This window comes from Gopherus flavomarginatus, chromosome 7, assembly GCF_025201925.1.
Source record: "Gopherus flavomarginatus isolate rGopFla2 chromosome 7, rGopFla2.mat.asm, whole genome shotgun sequence".
Lineage (NCBI taxonomy): Eukaryota > Metazoa > Chordata > Testudines > Testudinidae > Gopherus > Gopherus flavomarginatus.
In genome coordinates this window covers 115,894,346-115,908,882 of record NC_066623.1, presented here as the reverse complement: position 1 = coordinate 115,908,882, position 14,537 = coordinate 115,894,346, and the positions used below count along the sequence as shown (strand labels likewise).

The 14,537-nt window shown below is 43.5% G+C and overlaps 1 protein-coding gene across 4 annotated transcripts in view; it reads left to right on the top strand.

Annotated features, from left to right (window-relative positions):
* KDM4A (lysine demethylase 4A) overlaps positions 1 to 14,537 on the top strand; it is a 57,504-nt gene that overhangs the window by 21,688 nt on the left and 21,279 nt on the right. For all 4 annotated transcript variants that reach the window (XM_050961116.1, XM_050961117.1, XM_050961115.1 and 1 more), the window contains exons 9-14: positions 245 to 435; positions 1,312 to 1,682; positions 6,455 to 6,575; positions 8,061 to 8,239; positions 13,443 to 13,647; positions 13,955 to 14,031. In XM_050961116.1, coding sequence (XP_050817073.1) covers positions 245 to 435; positions 1,312 to 1,682; positions 6,455 to 6,575; positions 8,061 to 8,239; positions 13,443 to 13,647; positions 13,955 to 14,031 — 1,144 coding nt within the window. The remainder of the gene's footprint in view (positions 1 to 244; positions 436 to 1,311; positions 1,683 to 6,454; positions 6,576 to 8,060; positions 8,240 to 13,442; positions 13,648 to 13,954; positions 14,032 to 14,537) is intronic.

The window sequence follows — 14,537 nt, the reverse complement described above, 5'->3', positions numbered from 1 at the left end:
TCTCTGGATGTACTCTGGCATCTGTTAATCAGACATTGTGAGGCTGAGGGAAGAGTAAGTATGAGTGGTACTACACAAGGCTATTTTGGAATAGCCAAGAGAGTGCATGGCTTGCCCAGTGCTGGTTTCTAAAAGGCCTGGCATCAGGCATATGACCCAAACCAGCCGTTTCTTGAGGGTACTGACCTGACATTTCACTTAAGTATTCTGTGTGATCAACCACGTGTGGATTTGTTTCCTGCAGTCTGCCCAAGCATCGCATAGGAACCAAGAGGCATAGGGTCTGCCTTGAGGTGCCCCAAGAAGTGAGTCAGAGCGAAGCCTTTCCTAAGGAGGAGCTGAGCTCTGTGCAGTATGAGCTGGAAGTGGCAGAGCCTGCTGTCAGATCCACTAGTGAGCTTGTGCAGCAGGGTGAAGATGGACTCCCAGTTTCAGGTAATCGCTTCTCAAGTTCCATCTTACTGTATAGTATAAGTTTGTGTTTTAAAGGTCTGACAGATCAGAGGCACTGGTGCTGAATCCAGGTCATTCCCTCTTAAATAAGAGGCCATTTGAGTTTGACAGTGTGTCACAAAGGCCTGTCTGAACCTTGACAAGCAGAGTGTTTGGAATATTCATGTGCCTGGGGTTTCCTTCTCCAGAGTCCCTCTTTAGGAGGCTTTCAATTTATTGCCCTCTGCTCCTGGGTGTGTGGCATTTTTGCCTCCACCACTGGTTCATATGGAGACCACTGCTTGTTTAAATGATTTTGTTGGCACCAGACTTGTAGGAGGAGACCAACATGAGGAGGGTGGAGGGAGGGGAAGAACAAGGGTGCAGACAACTGTCTTGTGGCTGCTTGGATGATTGAAGATGTCCTTGGAGCTTCTTATTTCCAAGAAGCCTGAAAGGAAAGAGGAAGTGTTTGAGATTTTTGCAAGAAAGCTGGCCCTTTTAGCTTCAAGACGTATCTAGTCTTTCCACTTCTTCATTTCCCTCTGTCTAGAAACATACTGGGTGCTTCAACAGTCCTGGCCAGCGAGCTTCTATGGCATTAGACAAGTGACTTGACAGAGAGGAAAAGAGCAAGGGTCAGTCACTCAGTAAAGCACGTGCATATCTTACTGTAGGATCCTGCCTGCTAAGCAGTGTGTGAACCTCCTAACAGGATGTTTCAACCAATCAGCTGCTGTTTCCTGATTGTGCATTTCATTCCTTCTGCACAGCCAGCAGCCTCCTGTCTGGTGGTTGTCTTCTCCATCACTTCCTGGCATCTAATTCAGGCAGTCTCCAAGCTGCCCTGACTTCATCAACAATCTATCTTTGTTTCAGATTATGTGGATTCTTCAGAAGTCAAATTTGAAGAACTGAAAAATGTGAAACTGGAGGAGGAGGAGGAAGAGGAGGAAGAGCAAGAGACAGCTGCACTGGATCTTTCCATTCCTCATTCAGTCAATTCCACCTCAGCCCTCGCTGCTTCTAAGCAGAGTTCAGCTTTCAGCCTTCAGTCCAGCTCTCCAGCATATTCTACTTCTTCAGACTCTGAGTCAGCTGAACTATTGCCCAGACGAACTCTTGGCCAAGCCGGGGTTCTTACTGTCCATAGCTATGCTAAAGGAGACGCCAATGGCGCTGACAGTGCACGTGCTTCAGGGAAGAAAACCAGCACTACAGCCAGTGTGAATGAGCAGGAGCTGGCAGAGGTATGAATGGCAGCTGTTAATCAGAAAAGTTCAGAACTGCATTATGCTGTGGTGAATTTGGTGGATTTGTTAAGTTGTCTGTCTATTGCACTCACACTTTTGATTCTACTGTTGTCAGTACAGCAGATCTCCTTGCTTGGTAATTTCTGTCATTTAATCTTTACAATGGGACCTGACTGTAATTTAATTTAAATTACCAACCAGACCGTCAGTGTTTCGGTACTGTCACCTCACAAATTGGATCAAGAGAAACCTTTTTCCTTTGGATGTATAATACTACCTGGGACACAAGTCAAAAAGTCACACATTTTGAAAACCAAATTTCTTTATCAACTCAAATCTCTAAAGTGAACATTTCAAAAAAATTTCAGGTTGATAAAAGGGGTCTTGGGACCAACAACGTATAAGACATTAATTAAACCCTTGTTTTATTCAAGTCACGTTATTGCTCTTATATCCAGTATAAATAGCCATCATTAAAACTTGTTACATTTTCACTAAACTCACAGAAAAAAAAATTATAGAGCAAGAGAAGGAAAAAAAAATATATTAAAAAAAAGATTGGGTCTAAATTAGCTGTTACCACTCAAGAAAGAGATCTTGGCGTCATTGTGGATAGTTCTCTGAAAACATCCACTCAATGTGCAGCAGCAGTCAAAAAAGCTAACAGAATGTTAGGAATCATTAAGAAAGGGATAGATAAGACACAAATAGCATATTGCCTCTCTATAAATCCATGTTACACCCATATCTTAAATACTGCTTGCAGATGTGGTCGCCCCATCTCAAAAAAGATATATTGGAATCGGAAACGGTTCAGAAAAGGGTGACATAAATGATTTGGGGTATAAAACAGCTTCCATATGAAGAGAGATTAATAAGAGTGGGACTTTTCAGCTTGGAAAAGAAACTAAGGGGGGAATATAATTGCAGTATATAAAATCATGACAGGTGTGGAGAAAGGAAATAAGGAAGTGTTATTTACTCCTTCTCATAACACAAGAACTAGGGGTCACCAAATGAAATTAATAGACAGCAGATTTAAAACAAACAAAAGGAAGTATTTCTTCACATAACACACAGTCTGTGAAACTCTTTTCCAGAGGATGTTGTGAAGGCCAAGACTCTAACAGGGTTCAAAAAAGAACTAGATAAATTCCTGGAGGACAGGTCCATCAGTGGCTATTAGCCAGGATGGGCAGAGATGGTGTCCTTAGCATCTGTTTGCCAAAAGCTGGGAATGGGCAACAGGGGATGGATCATGTGATGAGTCCCTGTTCTGTTCATTCCTTCTGGGGCACCTGGCATTGGCCACTGTCGGAAGACAGGATACTGGGCTAGAGGGACCTTTGATCTGACCCAGTGTAACCGTTCTTATGTTCTATAAAAAATTGAAATTAAAATGAAAGCAGTACAGCTTCTCTTGTTCCACTTCCCTTTTGTTGGATGGTCTTTTATAGTAAGAAACCCTTTCTTTAGTCTTTCTAAATGGTTTTACTGGTTGTATTTTAGGGGGGAGATTTTTAGTTCTGGTAGCTTTGAGTTGGTGGTGCTGAAACCAGCTCAATTATCCTTTAAAACAAAATATCACAGATTGATCAAGTTAGCATGTCTTGATCAGTCTGTGTAAACCCCAAAAATATAAAATTCAATACACACACTTGATGTCTTTAAAGGGCCAGATTTACAAAACTAAAAAGTTATTGACCAAATCAGGAACATGCATCCAACAAAGTGGGTATTCACCCACGAAAGCTCATGCTCCAATACGTCTGTTAATCTATAAGGTGCCACAGGACTCTTTGCTGCTTGTGTAAATGGTCTTGGTCCATTACTAGATGGAAGTTGTAGAATTGTCAATAGTGCTGAAGTGTCCATTTAAATATTTCTGTTCTGTATTTGGGGTGGAGCGGGGGATTCAGATGTGTGCGTACTTCACAATGAAATACTTCTCATTCCAGTAGTAACTCGGGAGGATGTTAAACAGCAGCTACTAAAGGTAGACCTCTTTAAATCAGCAGGTCCAGATAACTTGCTTCTGAGTTTATTAAAAGAGCTGGCCAAGGAGCTCTTTGGACCATTAATGTTGATTGTTCAGTAACCCTTGGAATACTTGGGAAGTTCCGGAGCACTGAAGGAAAACTAGGTAAATAGGATGACCGTAATAATTATAGGCCTATCAGCCTGACATTGATCCTGGTCAGAAGAATGCAACTACTGATACAGGACTTGAATAATAAAGAATTAAAGGAGAGTAATGCCAGTTAACTGGGGTTTATGGAAAATAGATTGTCAAACAATTTTTTTTTTTTGGAGGAGAGTATGTTTGGTTGATAAACATAATAAGTGGATGTAATTAATATACATAGGCTTCTGTAAGGTATTTGATTTGGTACCACATGACAGTTTAAATAAAACTAGAAAAGTACAAAGTCAACATGAGACAAATTAAATAGATTGAGAACTTGTTAACTGATAGGTCTCAAAATGTAATTGTAAATGAGGAATCATTAAGCAGTTGTGTTTCTAGTTGGGTTCTGCAGGGATCAGTTCTTGGCCCTATGCTATTTAATACTTTTATCAGTGGTCTGGAAGAAAATAAGCATTCATATGCAAAACTTTATTTGTAATGACCCAAAGATTGGGGGAGTGATAAACAATAGAACAGGGCACTGATACAGAGCTATCTGGATTTCTCTTCAGCTGGGTGCAGGCAAACAATACATGATTCAGTGTAGCCAATAAAAGGTATACTTACAAGATGGCGAACTCCTATTCTGGGAAGCAGGGACTCTGAAAAGAATTTGGGTCATGGTGGATAGTTGGTTGAACATATGTTCCCTATATGATGCTGTGGCCTGAAGGGCTAATTTAACCCTTGGATGTATAAAGTGGAATCTTGAATAGGAAGTTATATTACAGGGGTTCTCAAACTGGGGGTCGGGACCCCTCAGGGGATCGCAAGGCTATTTCATGGGGGGATCGTGAACTGTCAACCTCCAACCCAAACCCTGCTTTGCCTGCAGCATTTATAATGGTGTTAAATATATTAAAAAGTGTTTGTAATATATAAGGGGAGAGGCTTGCTGTGTGAAAGGGGTCACCAGTACATAAGTCTGAGAACCCCTGTTGTATTACATCTGTGTTTGGCCCTGGTATGACTAAAATTCAAGGATGATGATAAATCAGAGAGGGTTCACAGAAGAGCCGTGAGAATGATTAAAGGATTGGAAATATGCTTTATAATGAGAGAGTCCAGGAGCTCGGTCTTTTCCGTTTAATCAAGAGAAGGTTAAGGTGTGATTTGATCAGTATATAAGTACCTACTTGGGGAACAGAACTTTGATGATAGAGGGCTCTTCAGCCTCACAGAGAAAAGTTACAAGAAGATCCAATGACTGGAAGTTGAAGCTAGCCAAATTCAGACAGAAATAAGGCTCACGTTTTTAACAGGTGGGGTAATTAACAATTGGGACCATTTTTGAAGGATTGTGGTGGATTCTCCGTTACTGGACATCTTTAAATCAAGATTCAATGTTTTTCTAAAACAGATTCTGTAGTTCAAACAGGAATTAATTCTGGAAAGTCCTACTGTGTGTTATACAGGAGGTCAAACTGGATGATTACAGTGGATCTTCTGGCTTTATAATCCATGAATCTTTGGAAAGGGGAAGAGAAATCTTCTGTTTGCATCCTAGCCACAGAGAAATTACAGACTTAGCATGTGGGCTTATCAGCCACACGGAGATCTAGCAAACTTTCACCTGTGTCAGGTTGTCTAAGGCATTGCTTTTAGCTCCTTTTCTGATCCCAGACTTACAGTAATGTTGCAGAAATTGGAGTGGTCTGAGCAAGCTAAGCCAGTTTCTTGCCAAGAGGGGGGAAAAGGTGCAGTAAGGTGGGGAAGAAGGGTGATGGAAGAAGGTGGATGACAGTAGGAGCCTTGGAGTTATACTTGAGATTTTCATGATTTTAGCCAAAGCCAGAAGTGGTGTAGTGAAATCCTCTGGTTACTTCTCTCTCTGGTTTGATCTAATCAGGACATCTTTTAGGATCAATATGGCAGTAGTCAGCAATGTTGCATTGGATCATGGGCTCCCAGGAGACAGTGCTGGGAAGCATCAGTTCTAATAGCAAAGCTCATTCCTTCCAGTCCAGGCATCCTACTGACTTTTTCAGTGTCATGCGCTTATCCCCCCCAGATAAGTGATATCCAGAAGATCGTGGCAGTCTCAGCCTTTAACTCGTCAAAACACACTTAGGTGACTTCAACTGTAAATGTTTTCTCCCATTTCTAGAATCTTTCAGCGTGTCTTCATATCAACCCAGGATTTTACTGGGAACGTTGAAGACCCCTTACCACTGTTTTTAACTTAAACAATCCAGTTTGCTAGTGTCTCTTCAGCTTTAGCTTGCCTTATGTAAACAAACTTGTATAATGGACTGAATTAGGACTTGTATAACACAACAGATCTAACTTACTTTTCACCATTAATTGGTTACTGGTTAACTGTGTGCATTTCACTCTGCTTGAACAATGAAAACAGTCACTTTTGCTGTCTGGCTGTCCTATAGCAGTACAATGCTAAAATACTTGGGTTTCAGATACTTTCACAAGCATAAATCCAAAGTTTAATATACATATTAATATAAATATTTCTTTGTTTTTAATGTCTTGTAAAAATGCCCTCTTTTTAAACTTGTTTTGGGCCAAAATGGATCTGACTGGCTGTAACATCATGATTGCTGAGTTGCTGCTTTGCCTTGTCCAGGTGGCGAAGGAGTACATGAGATCAATGAAAGAGAGTAAAAAGTCAAAGGGTCGTCGCCAGCCCTTGAGCAAACTTCCTCGTCATCATCCTCTTGTGGTTAAAGACTGCATCAGTGATGATGGTAAGTTCTACATACTTTAGTCGAGTAGGATTCAGCTATATGGGGAAACCTTGGATGGGAAGGTAGAAGGGGGGCTCAAGATGTATGAGGACAATATGGTACGTTCCATGAGATAACTGAAGATACATGGGAGGCATCTAGGCTTGTGTCTTCTCTCCAGCTTAGGAGAGGTTCTTAGTTCTGCTTGGAACTCCTGCTTCATTCTCAAGTGCATGACCTCAGCAGTGGAATTGTTTCACACCCGAGTGTTTACTCTTTCCCACTACTTTCTTTGGAATGCGAATTTTTTTTTCCAGCCACAGAAAGTCACAGCTGTGCGTACCAGTCAAACTCTAAACATATCTGAACTTCATTTCTGTATTTCACAGATGCTTCCTTAGAGCTTTCCAATAATCCACTAAATATCCATATTGTTTTCAAATACGGATATTGACTGATCATTTAGCCTGTATGTGTTTTGGATCTGATTAAATTGTAGGCTCCAAGGAGCCGTGTGAAGAGGTTCTCCTCCTTGTGATTAGGTCTGGGAATTAGCTTTCACTTCATCGGTTGCTTGTGCTGTGAGCTCCCTGTCTCTGAGCATGCTCAGCGTGCTCCCTGTTTGTGACTTGGCCCTCCAGTAAGTCAGTATATAGTCCGCCCGCCTTCCGGGATAAGAGTCCTGCTAGACAAACTGTCCAGAGATGTTGCAGACAGTCTTCCTTTCCAAGTCTGCAGATCCTGTGCCACTTTCAAGTGGCTGGTAGGGGAGCCCAGGCCCTCCCTCTACACTGGGTTCCAGCCCAGGGACCCTATAACCAGCAGCCCAGGTCTGTGCAGTCCCACTCCTTGCTGCTGTTTCCCTGGGCTTCTTCCTACCCCACCTCTATCTTGCCAATCTCTGGTTTGCCACTAGAGATTTCTCTGCTCTGTATGGCTGCTTCTCCATTCTCTGCCTCTTGTTTGACTCCCCACCCTAGGGCAGGAATCCAGGTTTACTATCCCCCTGGATCTCCTTTTCGGCCCTAGCTAACTCCCTTTCCCTCCAGGGAGTGACTGCAGACCTCTTCCCTGCAGTCCCTTCCTGGCTTATAATCCTGCCCCAGTTTCTTCCCCGTACGAGTGTCATTTGCTATTCCAACCAGTCCTTGGTTACCCTCCAGATGCAGCATATAAGGTTAATTGGCCCCTTCTAGCCCCTGCTCAGAGCTTGTGTGGGCTGGTCACCCCATTGTAAGCAGGAGCAGGATTATGCATGCCTGTACTTCTCATCTGTATCACTCTTTCTGGTGTACTCAGCTCATGTTTCTGCTAAATTCCTCATGTTTTCAGAAGGAAATAAACGTTTTCTCACCATTCCTGGCATGTATGTACTTCCCACTGTCAGAAATTGGAGCCCCTTTCCTTACCATTCTTAATCTTAGTGGTTATCTTAAGCTCTCCTTGCAACACTGTGGCGGCAGCAGGACATATCGCTAACAGTAATGAAACCATTTCTTGTTGCAGAGATGTCAGAACAACTGACTCCTGAAGAAGAGGCTGAGGAGACAGAGGCTTGGGCCAAACCACTTAGCCAGCTGTGGCAGAATCGCCCTCAGAATTTTGAGGCAGAAAAAGAATATAATCAGATCATGGCTCAGCAGCCCCCTCACTGTGCTGTATGCATGCTCTTCCAAACATACCAGGTAAGCACCCTGGACTTCTCCCAAAGCTGTTCTTTGTATGGCAGAAGCTGAGGGAGAAGGGAGCTGCCACATTCCTCAGGATTTTGTAAACTAGTAGATTGTGAATTTATTTTAGAATAATGTTGTTTCAGTCTGTTGCTAAATAAGACTGCAGGCCTGTGTGATCCGGTAAATAGTATTGCTGTCCCCTTTACCACCTCAGGTTGCATCAAACTTCCTTGGTTGTTTCACAGCTGCATACATTTTGAAACTTCCCTCCTTAACTCTGGCTGAGCTCAAACTTGTTAAATTCCTTTCAAAGTTATGTGCATAGCACCTCGCTTTCAGATTAATTCTTTCTTGAAAACTAAATTTTAGAGATTCACCTTAATCCTGCTTTCTGATGGCAGGGATGGGGAAAGAACATTCCCATGTTTAAAATAAAGGGAGAGAACTGGATTGAACCTGATGACTGTCTGAGTACATGCAGAAGTAGAAGCTCTCTTCTCTCAGGCATTTAGGGTGAAGGAGGACTGCTAGGCTAAATCTATAATGGTTTTTGGGACCACCATGATTGTGTTGGATCTTGAAACTAATATGTTCGCTTCTGTATTGGAAAGGAAAATGGGCAGGTCTTTACTGAGGTTATGCATCCTAGGATGATCACTGTTTTGTGACAGGATCACAGGGTGACTATGAGCCGCCAATGTGATATGGCCGTTAAAAAAGCTAATGCGGTTTTAGGATGCATCAGGCGAGGTATTTCCAGCAAAGATAAGGAGGTGTTAGTACCGTTATACAAGGCACTGGTGAGACCTCATCTGGAATACTGTGTGCAGTTCTGGTCTCCCATGTTTAAGAAGGATGAATTCAAACTGAAACAGGTTCAGAGACGGGCTACTAGGATGATTCAAGGAACAGAAAACCTGTCTTATGAAAGGACTCAAAGAGCTTGGCTTGTTTAACCTAACCAAAAGAAGGTTGAGGGGGGATATGATGACTCTTTATAAATATATCAGAGAGATTAATATCAGAGAGGGAGAGGAATTATTTAAGCTTAGTACCAATGTGGACACAAGAACAAATGGATATAAACTGAACGCTAGGAAGTTTAGACTTGAAATTAGATGAAGGTTTCTAACCATTAGAGGAGTGAAGTTCTGGAACAGCCTTCCAAGGGGAGTAGTGGGGGCAAAAGACATATCTGGCTTCAAGACTAAGCTTGGTAAGTTTATGGAGGGGATGGTATGATGGGATAGCCTAATTTTGGCAATTGATCAGCAGGTAAGTATGCCCAGTGGTCTGGGATGGGATGGGATCTGAGTTACTGCAGAGAATTCTTTCCTGGGTGCTGGCTGATGAGTCTTGCCCACATGCTCAGGGTTTAGCTGATCGCCATATTTGGGGTCAGGAAGGAATTTTCCTCCGGGGCAGATTGGCAGAGGCCCTGGAGGTTTTTCGCCTTCCTCTGCAGCATGGGGCACGGGTCACTTGCTAGAAGATTCTCTGCAGCTTGAGTCTTCAAACCACAATTTGAGGACTTCAGTAACTCGGACATAGGTTAGGGGTTTGTTGTTATAGAAGTGGATGGGTGAGATTGTATGGCCTGCGTTGTGCAGGAGGTCAGAGTAGATGTTCATGATGGTTCCTTCTGACCTTAAAGTCTGAGTCTATGTGACAAGCATATAGAGCACTGCATTCAGAGGGCTAAAATGTAAAGGAAAGAATGAACCGTCTCTAAGTTCTGCCTCAAAGAAGTTGGTTGCCCCAGGTCAGGTGCAAGGAGACTGTTTGTCTTTGGCTCTTGCACGCATTTTGATACTGTAGACAACAAAATGCCTGGGGATTTTGTTAACTCCTGCAACACATACAATCACGCATTTGTGCAGATAACTCTGGTTATTGTGGTCTCGTCTTGATTTGTAAATTGGCTAAGCAGATACTTGGGCAAAAATAGTTGGGCAGAGGAGCAGCTAGAGGTGTCTTTTTACACCAGACAGCAAAGTTTTTCAAGAGGACTGAGCCTGAATTGTCAATCTTGACGTCAGTTACCTAGTCCTCCAGGAGTTGGAGTCGCAGTCTGTTAGAAATGCCTTACGTTTTAATGTGTAATGTCGCAGCCTGAAGAAGTTGGTCCAATAGAAGATTACCTCACCCATCTCGTCCCTTTAAATTTTAATTGGTGTCTAATTTGACACTGAGTTTGTGAAAGTCTCTTGATTTTTTTTCAATGGAGAGATGCATTTCCAGCATCTGTCTGCCCAACAAGAAGTTTCCATTTGAGACAGTAGTCGTGTTCACAGCTTGGCCAGGTGGATTGTAGAATAGACACTGCACGTCTAGCTAGCATGAGTATAAACAGCCGTGTAAATGGTGAGACACTGTTTAGGTGAATAGAATAGACACACTTGAACCTTAAGGTATATATCCTGTGCAGCTCTGTATATCCCAAGCAGTGCCTCCCATGTCTATGCTGTTCTTTTTAGCAGTGTGGTATCTCGCTGCCAGAACCTTTCCCAGCCACCGTGAAAAGCTCCAACAGTGTGAAAGGCTTGGGTAGGGGGAGGTAGAAGGGAAGGGTTCCAGCAGACTTGCCCTGCTTCCTCCCCTGCCAGAGCCTTTCGCTGCTGTGTAGCTACACACTGCTGTGTGGACACAGCCTACTTTTCACTGTAGCATATCACTCCGTGTACCCTACACACTGTTGCAAGGGTAGACAAGGTCCTAGAGTATGAAACAGCTATGGAGATGTTTAAAAAAGTTTGTATATTCTTTAGAATCTTAGGCTATGTCGACATTACACAGCTTTTAGCAATGTGGCTGTGTATCCGCTGTTTGTCAGCTCTCCTGCTGACAAGACTTCTGCTCACCAACAAGCAGCATTTGCATTGTCAGCAGTAGAATGCTTCTACCGACAACATGCTGTTCACACTGGCACTTGTTGCGGCAAAACTTTTGTCTTTTGGGGGCGGGGGTAACCTCTGAAAGAAAGGTTTGTCATTCAATTGCCTGTGTAGACATAGCCTTGGAGATAAGAGGATATAACTAAATGCACAGTACAGCATATAGTAGCACTGCAGGCTTCTGTGACTCTGAATCTGTAAAAGTCTAGGCATTGTAAAGCTGTGCCACAGAGACCCTTATGGGGAAAGGGAGAGGCCTTGTGATTCCAGGGGGCACATACAGACAAATATATCTCTCGCTGCTTGTCACAGAACGATGTGTTTCAAACATCTTCAGGCTTACTCTAGAGAGAATGGGAATACCTCTGGATTTGAAGCTGCTCTGGCTGAAAATTCTGTAGGGCACTGAGAGAGTATGGAACACTAGTGGAGGGTTTAGTGAGTTTTATTTCTTCACACAAATGTGGCTAGGTGTTTTTCAAAAGCATGAAATCTGAGCTGAGACCAATTTTTAAAAAAAGGCTCCAGGGCGATCTCATTAATTACAGGCCGATAAGCCTAACTTCAGTACCAGGCAAATAGGTTGAAACTCTAGTAAAGAACAGAATGATGGTGGATGAACACAATTTGGTGGAGGAAGAGTCAACATGGTTTTTGTAAAGGGAAACCATGCCTCACCAATCTATTAGAATTCTTTAAGGGGGACAACAAATGTCTGATCAAGAGTGATCTGGTGGATATAGTGTATTTAGACTTTCAGAAAGCCTTTGACAAGGTCACTAATGCAAGGCTCTCGAGCAAAGTAAGCAGTCATGGAATAAGAGAGAAGGTCCTCTTATGGATCGGTAACTGGTCAAAAGGAAACAAAGGGTAGGAATAAATGGTGAGTTTTCAGAATGGAGAGAGGTAAGTAGTGGTGTCCCCCAGGGGTCTGTTCTGGAGCCAGTCCTATTCAGCATATTCCTAAATGACCTGGAAAAAGGAGTCAAGAGTGGGGTGGCAAAATTTGCAGATGATACAAAACTACTCAAGATAGTGAAGTCCCAGGCAGACTGCGACGAGCTACAAAGGGATCTCACAAAAGTGGGTGACTGGCAACAAATTGGCAGATGAAATTCAGTATTGATAAATGCAAAGTAATGCACATTGGAAAACATAATCCCAAGTATGCATACAAAATGGTGGTGTCTAAAAATCAAGAAAGATCTTGGAGTCATTGTGGATAGTTCTCTGAACACATCTGCTCAATATGCAGCAGCAGTCAAAGTTAACAGAATGAGAGGGAGTCCAGCAGAGAGCAATGAAAATGATCAGGGGGCTGAGACACATGCCTTACAAGGAGAGGCTGAGGGAACTGGGGTTATTTAGTCTGCAGAAGAAAGCTGCTATCACACCCCCACCCCCCCTTCTCAACTGCCCAAAGGAGGGTTCCAAAGAGGATGGAGCTCAGCTGTTCTCAGTGGTGGCAGATGACAGAACAAGGAGCAGTGGTCTGAAGTAGCAGTGTGGGAGGTATAGCTTGGATATTAGGAAACACTATTTCACGAGGAGGGTGTGAAGTACTGGAGTGAGTTACCTAGGGAAATGGTGAAATCTCCATCCTCAGAGGTTTTTAAAGCCTAGCTTGGCAGAGCCCTGGCTGGGAGGATTTAGTTGGTGTTGGTCCTGCTTTGAGCAGGGGATTGGACTAGATGACTTCCTGAGGTCTCGAACAACCCTAATATTCTATGATTCTATACTTGGAACTATTAGGGAAAGGGTAGATAAGAAGACAGAAAAAATCATAATGCCTCTATATAAATCCACGATACGCTCACATCTTGAATACAACAGGCAGCAGGTTTAAAACAAATAAGGAAGTACTTCTTCACACAAGGTACAGATGACCTGTGGAACTCTTTGCCAGGGATATTGTGAAGGCCAAGACACTAGCCAGGATGGTCAGGGATCCAACACCATGTTCTGAGTGTCCCTAGCCTCTGTTTTCCAGAAGCTGGGACTAGACAACAGGGGATGGATCACTGGATGATTCCCTGCTCTGTTCATTCCCTCTGGGGCACCTGGCACTGGCCACTGTCGGTAGACAGGACACTGGGCTAGATGGACCTTTGGTCTGACCCAGTGTGACTGTTCTTATGGCTTGTGCTTCTCTTTAAAGATGGGATCATGTTCTGAATTACGCTGGACGTAAAGCTTGCTGTTGTGTAGCAGTTGTATTTGTCTGAAGAAGCTGGTGGTAAGAATAACAATGTGAGAAGTAAATCTGAGGTTTTCAATATTCCCGGTAAAATATACCTCTATTCCCCACCTCACTTTCATAGGCAGAATGTGGAGGCCATGGTCAGAGCCCTGGAGTTGCTCCAGGTACTGCCACCAGGAAGGCACGAACCAAACCTCTGATTCCTGAGATGTGCTTCACTGCAACTGGCTGCAGCACTGACCTCAATCTCTCAACCCCTTACCTGGAGGAAGATGGAACCAGTGTCCTGATCACCTGCAAAAACTGCAGTGTCTGTGTTCATGCTAGTGAGTACAGCCAAACCCCACACCCAGGCACTAACTTGCCCTGCAGTCTGATCTTGTACATTGTAACAATTCCACTTAAACAGAGTTCATTTCTCAGGTGGATCATGGAGACCTGCAACACAGGGCCTTGTGAATGGTGGGGCGAGGGTGGTATACAGGCAAACTTGAGGTGTATGGAACCCTCACGCGGGGATTATGACGTGACACCCAAAGGCTGTAATTTTCACATTTCCTCTTTGACCTCCAAGGTGAGATCTGTAAGATTAGTCCAGTGCTGTTTTCCCTAAGCAGCTTGTTTCCATTATAGGTTGTTATGGTGTGTCCCCTGATAAGGCCACTGAAGACTGGATGTGCTCCAGGTGTGCAGACAATGCTTTAGAAGAGGTAAGAAAATTGCTTGTACAAGCCTCACATGACTTTCTCTGTAAGGATTCGGGAGGATCCTATTAGTCAGGTATCCAAGCTGTGTGGAGCCCGTGGGAGGACGGGGGGCGGGCAAGGTCAGATGAAAGCTAGTTGCAGAGCTCTTCCTGAAACCTTCCGTTGTGCAGTGTCTGCTCCCCTTTTGTGATAAGGCTGTAATTTAGAAAACACCTCGAGAGTGTAATTCTCTGCCATTTGGCCTTTTGATTTAATTTCTTCTGGCTTAAAGAACCCGTGCAGTGATTCAGGCTGTTGTGGTGGTCAGAAATGGAGAAAGGAAGTTCTGCAGCAATGTGGTGGTCTGTTTATCTCTGATCTCTCCTTGTATGAAACACCTTCTGCTATACAAAATGCAGCCAACTTGTTGCTTAGCAGTGGCTGTTGCAGTGGCAGGGGATACTGAAATCTAACTCATTGAGGAGGAAGGTGGCCCAGAGTAGAGGGGTTCTTTCAGAAAGTGTCATGGG